Here is a 15,213-nt window from a genome sequence, read left to right as displayed (position 1 = left end):
ACATTTGTGGGACTTCAGAACCAGAGGTCGTCAGGGTAACCAATACATGCTTCGGGGGACCCTTGACAGATCAAGTACCTGAAAGGGGACAGAAGAGAAGAGAAAAAGTCTCCATCTAGAATTGGTAGATATACCTACCTGCTTTGTTTGCCAGTCAGGATACTGTGTAAGGCCAACATAGTTACTGAGGGTTTATGCTTGTAGGCGCTGAGGCTTACTGGGGGGAAGATGTTTGCTATGTAATCTTAACTGCTTGTGTGATTCTTTGTCAAATAAATTACTGTGCATTAAGCATACTGTACCCGAGTCTCTCACTGGTACTGGTAGTATCTGCCTAGCTGTGGGCCATTAAAGATCTGTTTCAACAGATCCCAGACAAAGCAATGAGGAAGTACAAGAGATTATAACCACAAAAAAAAAGGCTTTTTCGGGGGCCACTTTTTACAGTAAGGAAAGTTTCAGCTCCATAGTACTGCAAGTTAGTTACAGGAAAATGTCATTCTAATGGAAAATCCCTGTACTGCATAGTATACATTTAAATGGTAACTTAATTTTATTGTAAAAAATTATTAGAAATTGCTGCTGAGGTGTTTTGGGTTGGGTGGGGAGGAACTTGTCTGCTCCATAAGAACAGGAAAAAAAGATTATCTGTCACAAAGCTTTATTCCAATCACTTGCTTCACTGTTAACTTTAATTACACACTATGAACTGTCCTGTAATTATGCAACTTGGGAAACTGCCAATTTTTCCTTTTGAATGTAAAAAGTTCTTTAATTTCTTTCAAAGATTCAATATTACTTCCATCAGTGAATACCATATATTACATGACTGCACCTTTTAAAAGCAGAGCCTCTAAGAATTGCAATGGATTTTGTAAGTGGAACATGAAAAACTGCTGTGTACTTTACTGAAGTCACTGATATCACCAAAGCCATTAGTTAACCAAAAGAAAAAAAAAAAAAAAAAGGAGAAATGCTAATTCCGTAACAAACTTTTTTTTTTTTAAACATACAGAAGGTAGCAAGGAAACCATATAATTAGAGACAACTGTGCTTTCTTTATACTAAACAACATTTTTCTAAAGAGGCCCCCCAATCACATTAAATGGTAAACAGGCAGTGAAATTCAATGACATTAACGTAAATGTCCAAATGAAAAACCCACAACTAGTTGAAAAACTGACTGGGGTAGAGGAGGAACAGAGTTGTATAAACAAAAGAACACATTCTATTATAGAGAAAAGTGTCTTGCTGAACTGTAGCCAGCAGAAAAAGAGAAGAAGGAGGAAAGGAATCAAAAGGCAGGAGGGGAAGGTTGTTCAGCTTTATTTGTTTTTAATTATTTCTATTTCAGAATTTCCACAACACTGTTTTCTTTCTTCTTTTAAGATACAGAGTTAACCACCCCCGCAATCTCCTTCTAACAGCCTTGTCACCAGGTCTTTTGCCACGTAATCCCCTAAACTTTGAAGGCCATTTTTTATTAAGCTCACTAGGCCTCCACCCTTTTATCTCCTTCAAGTATCTACACCAAAACCTTCTGCAATACCTACAAATCTTAATTGTTCCCTCTTAGGCCATGTCTACACTACAAAATTAAGTCGATCTAATTTACATCAGGATACCGCTGACACAGTAATTACATCACTTGTGCGTGTCTACACTTTGCTCCTTGTGTCAGCGGTGCACATCCTCACCAGGAGCGCTTCTATTGATTGTACTGTCAGTGTGGGGCATGGTGGGATAGTTCCTAAAAAGCCAGAAACAGTCGACATAAGCAATGCAGTGTCTACGTGCATTGTCAACCAAACTACACTGACTTTGACTCTACACCGCTCGTGGAGGTGGAGTTATTAAGTAGATGTAGCAGGGCAGTTACGTTGCCGGGAGTGAAATTGAAGTGTAGATTGCTTACATAGTTAGGTCAACATAAGCTGCCTTAAGGGTATGAAGAAAGACAGAAGGACAGTAATGGGAAAAAGAAATCCAGACTCACCCTCAAGATGTGTGCATCAATAGCTTCAGCAGTCACATGTTCTTATCAGAGCAGCCCTGCCTCCCTTACCCATGGTGTCTTTGTCCATAGCTCTCATGCAGTTTGTCACAACGAAGGGTGTGTCTGCACTGCAGCTAGACACCCACAGCTGGCTCCTGCCACCTGATGGGGCTCAGGCTGCAGGGGTGTTTAATTGTGGGGTAGCTGTTCCGGCTCGGGATGCAGCCCAAGCTCTGGGACCCTCCCACCTCGCAGGGTCCTAGAGCCTGGGCTCCAGCACAAGCCCAGACATCTACACTGCAATTAAACGGCCCTGCAGCCCAAGCCTGCCCAGGTTTTTAATTGCATTGTAGAAATACCCTAAGAGTAGCGTATTTAAACAGAGGTTAATTATGCGTGAAATGCTAAATCCCATTCTTAATATAGTACTTGCAAAATAAAGATGAATATAAGAAAAATAAATGAAATGTTGTGACTATATTTATTAAGTAGAAAATTTCTCCCCAATTTTAAACTCTATTTAGGTTGCTTAAAAATTATGGCATACTCTCTTAATTGGGATCATAGGCTGTCCATTGGAGTGCCCCAGTAAAGAGTATTCTACTCTAGGGCTCAGATTTTCAAAGGGGTATATGAATTTCAATGGGAGTCGGTTGCCTAATTCTCTTTAAAAAATAAAATAGATTTCAACATATAGTCTTAGTTCTGTTTCTTTCAAAACTGACTTTCTAATATGTAATAATGTTTCAGTTTTTTTTTTGTACTGAGTTTAATATTCATTGCACTCCATGTTACTGCTGCATTCTTTAATGGCCACATTAGATGTAGGGTGATAGAGAGAGGTCTTTAAAGGGCAGCTCTTATTGTCTCCTATTATGGTGACATTCTGCTTATGGGTCATCATTGGACTAGATGTCAGCATGCCCTTTGCAAACCTCTCAAGGCTTTGGTATTATTCTCTTTTATGCAAAGCTGTAGGTTAATGAATACACTTTAAAATTCACTTTTAAATGGAGCTTTCCACGTAACATATTTCATATTCCTCTTAGAATTTTTTTTAAACTAACAATGATATATATGCCTATTTTTCTTCTTGTATTTAGTCCTCTTTAAATAGGTCTCTTCTTCTCTGCAATTATGCCATTTAGCTGTGCCAACTATCTCAGGAATACTTAATGACTTTCTGGACTTCCGCTGTATTGATTTTCTCATCCTCCACTCACTTATAGTAGGTAGGCTTATAGAGGGGAAAATATTCAGTTTCAGGAATATAAAGAGCAGAACGTCCACATGCTGAGATTATTGTCTGTTCAACGCCTCTATATATAAGGAAACAACATATAACTCATTGCTATCAAACTGTCTTTAGAATAACTAATTAAGAGTAGGAGTGGGCAGGAACTGGGGGGGCGGGAGCGGAGCGTGCAGAGTGAATCATGCTTCGGCTCTCCCTGTGTCCAGATGAAATATATCATTTCCAATAGCTTCCTAGCAGGAGTGCCTTAATCCCTAGGACACTGTTGATAAGGTCAGTTGACAAGGCGTATTAGACAGACACTAGAGGAATCTTTACCTGGGGAGCTAAGGTCAGTTTTTGGCAGGGTTAATTGTCTGGAGCAGGACAGAGAATTCTGCTTCTTGAGGAAAAAAAACAAAGAAAATCTGCATATTTTTTACAGAATCTTTCAGATTTTACTTCATACATAACACAAGGCATAAACTTATTTTCCCCCTTCCTTTGCAGGTCACTCTACAAAACAAAGGCCATTAATACTAGTTGAATCAGACATACAATAGTGGCGCATTCACGTAAAGCTTTCACAGAAAGCGGTGGTGTTCTGTGCCCTGTGGCTTTCTGTTCAGTTGTTAATTACTCTTTGTGATGTCAGGATCCCATCTGTTTTCCTGGGATTATGATTTAAAAATATGAAATAATCTGTGAGAGCTGTGAAACTAAAATGTGTGAAGTGGGAAAGAACCCTTACCCGGATATATGCATCCTGGTGGTGTTTGGCAAAGTACAGCATGTTGTCAAGGGCTAGCATTCCTGGAGGAGTTTGTGTAAAATCCATTGCTGGGTTTACATGATTCTGTGAAAAAGATAAAGAGTTTACACTATAAATATCTACACAAAAGCCATCAACCTCATTATTATTATTCATTCGCATTACCATACTGCCTAGAAGCCCCAATCATGGACCAGCACCCCACTGTACTGAGCACTGCATAAATACAGACCAAGGAGATGGTCCATGGCCTAAAGAGCTCACAGTCTAAAGACAGTTATTATCACACTGGCATGTTAATCTCGTAGTTCTATAATTATACAAGGTTGACTTTTCAAACGCAGAAATGACTTAGGAGCACAAATCCCACAGAAAGTCAATGGGACTTGTGTTCCTAAGTCATTCAGGTGGTTCTGAAAATCCCACCCACAGCATTATTTCTTACATTTAATAAACATATGTGGATAAATACATATGGGTATAAACTGACATATACCTGTATGTCCAACAATACAGTACCTATGGCAGGGGTTCTCAACCTTTTCCCTTCTGAGGCCCATCCAACATGCTATAAAAACTCCACAGCCCTCCTGCGTCACAATAATGGGTTTTCTGCATATAAAGGCCCAGGGCCGGTGTTAGGGGTAGCAAGCAGGCCAATTTCCCAGGGGGCCTCATGCCACAGGAGACCCCGTAGAGCTACATTGCTCAGGCTTTACTTTCAGCCTCAGGAGGTGGGGCTCAGGCTCCAACCTCATGCGGCAGGCTTTCTGCCTTGGGCCCCAGCGAGTCTAATGCTAGCCCTGCTTGGCAGCCTCCCCGAAACCTGCTCGTGGCCCCCCAAGGGGCCTCGGACCCCTGGTTGAGAACCACTGACCTATGGGACCATATCAAAGATGTAATGAAGATGAGTGAAAGTTACTTAGTTCAGTAGGTAATGCTTAAAATAGACTGAGTTGGCTCTCATGACCTGCACATAAAGGGTCATGAGGAGAGCTGTGCAAATTTTAGCAGCCTCACTTTGCAGGGGTTCTTGTAAGCATTCTCTCAGGTTTCTGAATTTCTGCACATCTGAATTTCAAATCTGTGCTTAGAGGTTGAATGAATCCAAAAACTCGCAGCAAAACACAGTCGAAACCAGGTCAAACTTGGCAACTTCCAGACCAAGCTGCAAAAACCTTTAATTTCACATGCTTTGGAAGCAAAACCACATATCTATGCAGGTTTGCTAGTGAATCTTTTGATTAAGGAGATATGAAATGTATGTTTTAAATAAGTTCCATGGAATACAAGGCTTATGTAAATGTGAACTTTTGCAGAGTTCTAGACAACAGTACTTCACAGCTCTTAAAAGTAACTTTTAGAAGCTTCTCACAACGGAGAAGACCCAAGGGTATAAAACCATCTGAAATTCTTATTTTTCATTACAGAGTCTCATCAGGACCTCCTTTTCAGTGTCTTTGGGCTTGTCTGCGCTTAAAACAATGCATCTGTGCTGCTGTAGCACTTAAGTGAAGATGTTACCTTCACTAGTGCGGTTCTCCTGTTGGCGTAGGTTCTCCAAATCCCTGAGGCCTGGTCTACACTGGGGTGGGGGATCAATCTAAGATATGCAACTTCAGCTACGAGAATAGCATAGCTGAAGTCGACGTATCTTAGATCAACTTAGAATCACTTACTTCGCGTCCACACAGCGCGGGATCGACAGCCACCACTCCCCCGTCGACTCCGCTTCCGCCTCTCACCGTGGTGGAGTTACGGAGTGGACAACAGAGTGATCAGGGATCCATTTATCACATCTACCCGAGACGCGATAAATTGATCCCTGATAGATCGATCACTACCCTCCGATCTGATCAGTGGCCTGAGTCTACGCCAGGGGTTAAGTTGGTTTAACTGCATCACTCAGGGTTGTAGATTTTTCACATCCTGCGTAACATAGTTATGCCAACCTAATTTCCTGGTGCAGACCAGGCCTTCATTTCCAACATTCTAACATACAGAAATGTCCCCAGACACTCAGAAACAGCATTTCCATTTTACACGACCCAACCGAAAGAGGTTTTAAAAGTGCATTTATGATCACAAAAGTGACTAACAATGACACAGCATTCCTAGTCCATCAATCAACTCTCTGTGTTTATTCAGTCTCATCCACTCACTTCACTAACTTTACTTCTGTTGGCCAGAACATCCAATAAAGCTATAAGAGATTGAGATGGGACTCTACTCCTTTTCTCACATCAACAGAATTGTTAACCCATTTCCATCTGGAAAACCCCTTACTTGTAGATGTATGTGACAAGTTGGCTGTGATCTGTCAATAATTCATATTTGATATGTGAGTAGAAACGCTATCAAGAGGAAACTACACAAAAATAGTTATCCTGTTGCTTTAAGAGACAGATTGAACTTGAGTCAGGCTCACACCTCTAGCCAGGGACAATTGACATACAAACCTAGATTCAAACATTTCATTATTTTATGTTGAGTAAGGGGCAGTTGATCAAGGGGACATTTGAAATGCTAGATTTTAAAGAGGTATCTGGGAAATTCCTCTGGAACTAGATGTGAAGGAGGAAAGGTTACAAGATAAAAGGGACAATAGCCTTTGTATGGAGAACTCAGGCTATTACAAGAGGTGTCTGAAATTTTTCAAAATTCAAAGAAAAATTTGTTGAAAAAATTAGAATTTTAGAATTTGATTAAAAATTGGGACAAAATTCTCAGGACAATTAAGTCCTGCTTTTCACCAGCTCCAACTATTACACTTTCCCTCAAGTGATACATCTGAACAAATATTATATTGTTGAAATGCTGGTATAAATAATCTCAACTAGCATTCCTGCTATGGTAGCGAATTCTGTCTCACCCTTAACGTCAAAAATAGTCACATACTATGAAGGACCGCGGAAGCTGAGGACAGGGGAGAGAAAACCAGGCAACATGACTTAGGGTGGTTGAAAGGGCCAGATAGGGGAAAGACAGGGATGTGTAACACTCATTGCCCAGATAGTGATATTGGCTAAATCTAAAGGGAACATATCTAGATGGGCTCTGCAGAATTCCAGAATAGCGGTATGCCTAGATTACAATAAAACACCCGCGGCTGGCTCATATCAGCTGACTTGGGCTTAAACTGTGGGGCTTTAAAACTGCAGTATAGATGTCCAGCCTGAGCCCAGATATCTACACTGCAGATTTATAGTCCCACAGCCTGAGCTCAAGTCAGTGGACACAGGCCAGCCCTGGGTGTTTTACTGCAGTGTAGACATACCCGAGATGTGTTCTGTAGACTGATTCCTATGTTTAAATCTGATCTGTCTCTGTTTTTTTTTTAATACATTTTGTTTTGATTCAGACCTCTTGAATCTCAGGGTTCATTTACACACTCTTTTTTTAACCAATTAGTTAAAGTAGCACAACTCCCCTCCAATGGGCACAGTAATACCAGTATAAAGGAGCTTATAGCACAATAGCTTATTTTGGTACATTTATGGAATTAAGCTATATTGACATAAGCTCCTTTATGCAGGTATAACTGAAGAGGGATTGTGCCACTTTAACTATATCAGTGTGTAAATCAACAGAATTAAAACTGGTACAAGAACTGCATATAGACCTGCCCTGCTGTTTGGCAATTTCACACAGACTGCAATGGGAAGGCAAAACAGCCTTCCGCCTGTGAGAAGAAGTAATGAAAACAGAGCGTCTGGAGCCTACCCTGCCTGGGACGTGCATTAGGGAGTCCTCTCCTGGAAGGTATGTCCCTTGCAAGGCTGGGTTGGGCAGACACACAGGAAACACCTATGTACCCTGCACAATAACTAAGTTTAAGGGACAAAAATATAACAGCGTACATCTCAGCGGCACCTTCTCTACACTTACAACATTCTACAAGTGGAGCAGACTGATGTGCATGCCATAGGGAACACAATTTGACCTTCAGATCCCTGGCTGAGTTTGCAAAACTGATAGTTGGGGGAAGGGGACATCTTTGCACTGATAAACTAAGCACATTTAATAGGAAAGGGAACTGCACAATGCCATTCTGACAATCACTTTTTGGAGTATAACTGCATTTTAGGTTAAATGCTACACACAATTCTCTTCTCTTTGTCTTCAGCTCTAGGGTAGACAAAATGTATGTGGATAAAATACCCTTTCTTGGTAAGCATACAGTATCAACACTAGATCCAGTCCAATTTCTTTAGCTCTTAGCATTTCTTTTGTTGGTATATACAATGTTAAAACCAACTAATAAGACAGTCAAATAAACATAAGTTAAATACAAATAGCTTATATATATCAAATTTCTAGCCTGGTTCTGTGATCTTAAGTGACACGGAGACCACAGCAAAGAAATTATAAGCAAGAGAAATCTCACCACGGCTCATTTCTCCAGACAGTGTCTCTTGGCACTGCTTGTTCAGTCAGAAAGCCAGACCTCCATCACTCATCATTTCTCTTTTGTTTGAGTCAAGCCCATCTGCCTACCTAAACTGTGGATCCTAATTTTTAAGTTATTTCCTGCTATGACACTAGGATCCTCAGCTGCTGTAAATCACAGATCAGTGGAGCAATACCAACTGACAACAGCTGATGGAATGTATGACGTGTATGAAACAATACATTTTATTTTCAATTCTTCAGCAAATCAGGAAACAAAATAACTGACATTTTATTAAAACATAATGATCTCCTTCTCTGAACATGTGTTGAGTGTTTATGGTTGAAAATAAAGAGGGTTTAAGACAAAGATACCAAACTAAACTATCTAAAATATTGTTGTGAATAATTTAAAAAGTATGCAAGCCCTCAATCTAGGACATAATTTAATAAAAACATGAGACACGATGCCCAAGGGAAAATGAACTGCATCTGTTTAAAAAAGTCTGGTGAATTTCACTCATTGTAGAGAATCAAGAATGGGAAATGCATAGGGAACCGATTTGCTTTGTAGCCTAAAGAAGTTTAGTTCATTTGTAACTTTTTTGTAACAGACTGAAGAACAGTTACATATCTTTCAGTATCTCACCAGTGTGTGCCAACTACAGTTACTGTACTATATATGCTAAAAAGTCAGAATCATTGAGAATTTGCTACACAGCGACAGATTTGGGCACAATGCTCTCTGGATATGCTACCTTTTGGAGGGGATGTAAATCCAAAATAGAAATGTGGGGCTGGAAAAGACCTTGGGGGGGGTCATCTAGTCTAGCTGCCAGCACTGAGGCAGGACCAAGTATTCCTAGACCATCCCTGACAGGTGTTTGTCTAACTGGTTCTTAAAAAACTTTTGTGACAAGGATTCTATAACCTTTCTCGGAAGTCTATTCCAGAACTTAACTGCCCTTATTAGAAAGTTTTTCCTAATATCTAAACTAAATCTCCCTTTCTGCATATTAAGACAATTACTTCTATTCCTACCTTCAGTGGACATGGAGAACAACTGATCCCCATTCTCTTGATAACAGCCCTTAACATATTTGAAGACTTATCAGGTACCCCCGCCATCTTCTTTTTTTAAGATTAAAGATGCCCAGGTTTTTTAACCTTTCCTCATAGGTCTAGTTTTTCTAAACATTTTATAATTTTTGTTTCATTCCTCTGGATTGTCTCACAATTTGTCCACATCTTTCCTCAAGTGTGGCAGCCAGAATTGGAGACAATACTCCAGCTGAGGCCTCACCAGTGCTAAGTAAAGCAGGACAATTACCTCCCCTATCTTACATGCAACACTCCTGTTAATATACCATAGAATGATATTAGCCTTTTTTTTGCAACTGCATCGCTTTGTTGACTAATATTCAATTTGTGAGCCACTATAACCCCTCAATCCTTTCCAGCAGTACTACCACCTAGCTAGTTATTCTCCATTTTGTACTTGTGCATTTGATTTTTCCTGTCTAAGTTAAGTACTTTGCAGTTATCTTTACTGAATTTCATCTTGTTGATTTCAGACCTATTCTCCAGCTTCTCAAGGCTGTTTTGAATCAGCCATGGTGTGGACATATGGCTCTTTTTCCTGTATAGAAGTCATGGGCAAAGCTCAACAGTTGACATTTTCGTGGCCTCTCACACCATAAGATAGCAATGGCATTCCTTTCACTAAAACGGCTCAAGAATATACCATAGCAAACAATCCTGCAGTGGGTGGGGGCAATGTAGCCTAGATGAACTAATGGGAAATTTCCACATTAATTCCTATTATTCTAAAAAGACAAAGGAGACGATGGGAGAGATGAAGCCTGCTCGTGTATATGAAATGCCTAATTTCTACTTTTTCCTGTGGTGGTCACCAAACTCTTAGGATTCAAGGAGGAGGGGCCTGGGGTACTGGCCTTGGATTCAGGAGATGTGGGGTCTGTTTCCTCCTCTATCTCAGGCTCCCTGAATGACCTCAGGCAAGTCGCTTGGGGGAAGATCTTCTTCTGGCTTCTTGTGGCCATTAAAAACCCCACAGCATGTTTCACAAGATTAGAGTTATTCTGGATAAACTCCAATTTGAGTAATTACATTCAACCAACCAATTTCCAATAGACAGTACACCATTATTACACTGTACCATAGACACTATTATGCCATGTATGAGGATACTCCTGACACTGAAATATGTCCACCCCTTGGGTGGAAGGTGGATGCTTTTAAAAAGCAACCAGTAGCACAGTACAACAGTTTAGGATGGAAAACAAATAATGTTTTATCCAACTAGAATGACAGTTGGATAAAACATTATTTGTTTTCCATCCTAAACTGTTGTATTGTGCTACTGGTTGCTTTTTAAAAGCATCCACCTTCCACCCAAGGGGTGGATATATTTCAGTGTCAGAAGTATCCTCATACATGGCATAATAGTGTCTATGGTACAGCGTAACAATGGTGTACTGTCTATTGGAAATTGTTGACTTTTGAATGGCAACCACTATTTCCTTATTTTACTCCTAACCACATTATCTTACATTTCTTCACTCTGTAGTGTATAAGCAATGTTAAATTTGAATCCGGGGCGGGGGGTGGTGGAGCCTTGCAAATTGGCTGTGAGAGGTGCTGGACCCCATTACCACTATTCTCCACATGAAGACCATACTTGAGTTTTCTGCAGCTCAAAGAAGAGAAGTTATTTGGTGGGAACACAGGGAGAGACGGAGGACCTTGAGTCTTCCCCTTAAAGACCAGCAATAGGGTTGTGCCCAGGAAAGAAGCTGGAACCTCTTGGGAAAGTCATTATATAGTCAGTCTCACAAAGTTTGTATAGCTTTTATATAAGAGTCCAATCTGGTGAGTGCTTACCTGAATGAAACCACTAAACTTTTAAAGTTGAATGTTATTAGTTATGACTGGAAGTGGCTGAAAGTTTTCCACGGAGAAAAGAACAGTATTTTCTCAAAAATGTTGGTGAAAAATACCCATTTTCTGGCTAGCACTTGGTGTTATTTTTGTGAGAAAGAACTGGTCATCTCCCCCAACCCTGAACAGCTTCCACTATATGTTCCCTTTTTCTGTTGTACCCAAACCAATTCTCAAGGCATAGAAAGAAAAAACAGGATAATCAATTAGCTCTGAATTGCTGGTGCACCTAAATTAAAATCTTCCTTAGGTCAAATGTGAAAATTAGATTGGCATATACATGGCCGGTACTTGACCTTTGCTCAGGAAGAATTCTGAACAGAGATGGCATGAATGTTGCAAATTAGGTATATGGTACATTGACATAATTGAGTAGGGAACATTTCACAGTGACTGACTCATTCTAAAAACATCAGTGAATACCAAACCCCATACCTGAGCCTTTTCCTAATTACTTCCCACCTCTTCAGAACAAAGCATTTCCACATCTTCACTTTAACAGAGTAATTATTTTAACCAACAAATGTGTGTACACAGAAAGTACTACACAGAAAATACATTTGTGAGGAGGTATTAGATTAAAGTTCTTAAGGAGGAGCAACCGAGACTTTTAATTTAACTGTACCGTATCGTAAAAGGTTAGGCACAAGTTTCACAATACAATTTAATGAGATGGGACAGTGGTATCAGGGTTTTTAACAGCCGACATTCTAGAAAAAAGAAACTGAGAAATAATAAAGAGAATATTCTCCTTGATATCTCTCAAAATGTGTATTTTGATATTACCAAGCTTTCTCTGATTTTTTCATTCTCCCACAGTGACATTGTAGACAAAGGGAACATTTACCTGGAGGACTGTTGAATAAAAAGACAGCATATCTTGAGTCAGATGTCTCTAAACTCAAAATTCAAGAGGATCGTTTACCAATGAAAATTGTATATATTTATAATAGTTAAAATACTTTTAGCATGAGTCATTATGTGATACACAAACAATCTAATGAACTCCCCTATGTTTCTATTAGCTAAAATTTTAACATAGACTTGCAAAATTGTTTGCCCACTTGCACCAGGTTTTCAGGGGAGATAGAGGGCTGGCAGTGGTTTGCTAGCATGTAAAACATTGTTCGTTTTTTCAGTATCATCATGCAGGCAAAGGGTGTACCTGGGCTGGTAAATTTTTATGATGGATTTGTAAGGCTTATTAATAACATGCGTATGCTATTGTCTAAAAATAAAACTTACTTGAATAGATCTAATGCATGTAACTGTCTTTCTTGACAGATTTTGGACTCATCAACTCAACAGACCTGTCAATCTGCAAAGAAATTATGACCTCCCCTCAGCATCTCCCTCTCAAAACAAAACAACCCCCCTCCACACCCAAAACAAAACAAAAAGTATTGTTTGAAATCTGACCCCGATAGACTCCAAAATCATTGGGTCAGATTCTCAGCTGATACAAATCAGCATAGCTCCACTGACATCTGTGGAGAATCTGTCCCTTTATGTTATTTTTTTAAGAAAAGAGACAAGTTTATGATCAACATTTCAAAAATGTGAAGGTTAAGCTTACGTGACCTACATAAAGGCATCAGATTAAGCATACCAGTGCAATGCAACGTGCAGTATTGCATGGGTTTCTGAGTTTAGCTAATTACATTTTATCAGCATGTTTTAAAACTCCCATGTGGCTCCAGTTCAGCTGTACATACAATTTATACAATAGTTTTACTGTTCCACTGAGTTAGCTCTCTGGATGTGACACTCTGTACCTAAAAGTAGCACCCTGGAACCACCATATTCAACACTGTCAGAGGATTATGACATAGTATGATTACAAAATATGCCTTGTGAGATATCATTTTTAAGTATTGATTTGCTGAACAAAAATATCCTGTTGGATTGTATGTACTATCATTGTATGTGAAGTTATGAGGTATTGAGATATAGATAGATATAGATACATTATTGAAATATGTTGTGAGATGGGAACACCCACAACCAGCCTTTCAGTTACAATAAAGGAGTTGTTAAAGGCTCATCAACACCCAATGTACTTTCCCAGAGACTTCTTGGAGAAGGGACTTATGCAATGGAAACTGCTTGACCAATGGGGACGAACTGACACCCCCATGTCACAGCCAGGATCTTTCTAAGAGCTGAAAAAAGGTATAAAAAGAGAGACAGTGACATCATCACTTGGCCTCTTCCACATCCCCTCCCCTCCCGCTACCCCACCTCAACACCTGGAGGAATGTCTGGAAGAAAAGGACTTTGAACTGACGGAATTTAGTCTCAGGCTGGAAAAGGGTCCAGTCCGTGTACTGAAGAACTGTAAGCTGCCTGTACCATCTGCTGGGGTAAGAAAAGCTGTTAGATTCAGCTCTTGCTTAGTCTAAAAGTTTAGGATTATGAAGGCATGTTTACTTTTTAATTTTCTTAAGATGATAAATTTCTGACCAGTATGCATACCACTTATAATCACCTTAAATCTATCTTTCTGTAGTTAATAAACTTATTTTAATATTTTATCCTTACCAGTGAGTTTGTCTAAAGTGCTTGGGAAGTCTGCTCAGGTTACAAAGGCTGGTGCATATCCACTTTCTTTTGATGAAGTGGCAAACTAGATAATAAACTTACACTGGCCAGGCTTCTGACCAGTGCAAGACGGTACAGTTCTTGGATGCAAGACTGGGAACTAGGTGGTATTGGCTGGAGCCTCCCTACCGATGGTTCATGAGTGGCTGGGAGATGATTTATGCAACTCAGTTGAGTGTCCCCCTACCTATGGATGGCTGTCTGCATGCAGTGCCTGTCAGAGGCTTGTAGCTTGACATCAGCATCACAGTGTGATAGGTAGCACAGGCTGGTGGATAAGGAGGGCTCAGCAGACCAACAACCCAGATTGCACCCCAGGGACCTCGTTACACTGGGTCTTGATTTCTAAGCCTACTGGCTGTAACAGAACTTTTTAAAAGAAAAGGAACAGAAAATGGACTTTGTGCCATTGCACTGCCATGTCGTCTCACGATATATGATATAACTCCTAATCGCCCCTTTGGCTTTCTTTTAGAAAGCAGCTGACTGACTTTTAAAATCTGACAGGCACTAAGCACTCCATCTGAACAGGTGGCTTTTTGATATTTAAAACAGAACAGGTTTCAAAACAAGTGAGATTAACATTTAAGAAGTGGATACAGCTCATGTAGTTTCATGATGTTTCAAACAAATCAAGGGTTCATCTCCATTACAATTACTTGTCCTCTCTTTGGCTTCAAGAAGCATCACTAAACATCTCAGACTCCACCAAACTCAGCAGAGTAGCTAAGACCTGGCCTACACACAGTTATTGTGTACATGTAACTACTTTGGTTAGGCATGTGGTGACACTAATACAACCCCCTCATGTGGATGCATTTATTCCAGTATAAAGGCACTTTATACCAGAATAGTTTATTCCCCTTCCTATATGGGAATAGCTATACTGATATAAGCCCATTTTGACCAATATAGCTGTGTCCACACTAGGAGGTTGTACTGCTTCAACTATACTGATATAAAGTAGTACAGCTTTTGTGTGCAGACAAGGCTTAACATATCAATCCCTCTACTGTTTGAACCGAATAATTAGCAGAGGAGGGTGGGGAAGGGGGCATAAATTAGTTGGACCCAGGGGGATTATCCTCCATGTGTGTCTTAAACTACATTCTATTTGCTTTAATCTGGCACATCCCTGAGAAAAATTTGTTCCTCAGAGATATGTTTATAAGCCAATGACAAAGAGAATTGTGCCTGTTTACAGGAGGGATTGGGAGTGTGGGGGATGAACTCCGACACAGGGAAATGGATTCCCTATTC

At 40.0% G+C, this 15,213-nt stretch overlaps 1 protein-coding gene across 2 annotated transcripts in view; it reads right to left on the bottom strand.

Moving 5' to 3' along the window:
• ELMO1 (engulfment and cell motility 1) overlaps positions 1–15,213 on the bottom strand; it is a 417,191-nt gene that overhangs the window by 212,266 nt on the left and 189,712 nt on the right. For both annotated transcript variants that reach the window (XM_077811025.1, XM_077811026.1), the window contains exon 14: positions 3,982–4,086. In XM_077811025.1, the coding sequence (XP_077667151.1) occupies positions 3,982–4,086 (105 nt within the window). The remainder of the gene's footprint in view (positions 1–3,981; positions 4,087–15,213) is intronic.

The sequence above is a fragment of the Eretmochelys imbricata genome, chromosome 2, assembly GCF_965152235.1.
Source record: "Eretmochelys imbricata isolate rEreImb1 chromosome 2, rEreImb1.hap1, whole genome shotgun sequence".
NCBI lineage: Eukaryota > Metazoa > Chordata > Testudines > Cheloniidae > Eretmochelys > Eretmochelys imbricata.
Note: the sequence above shows the minus strand (reverse complement) of the source record. Positions and strands in the feature narration are given on the sequence as shown.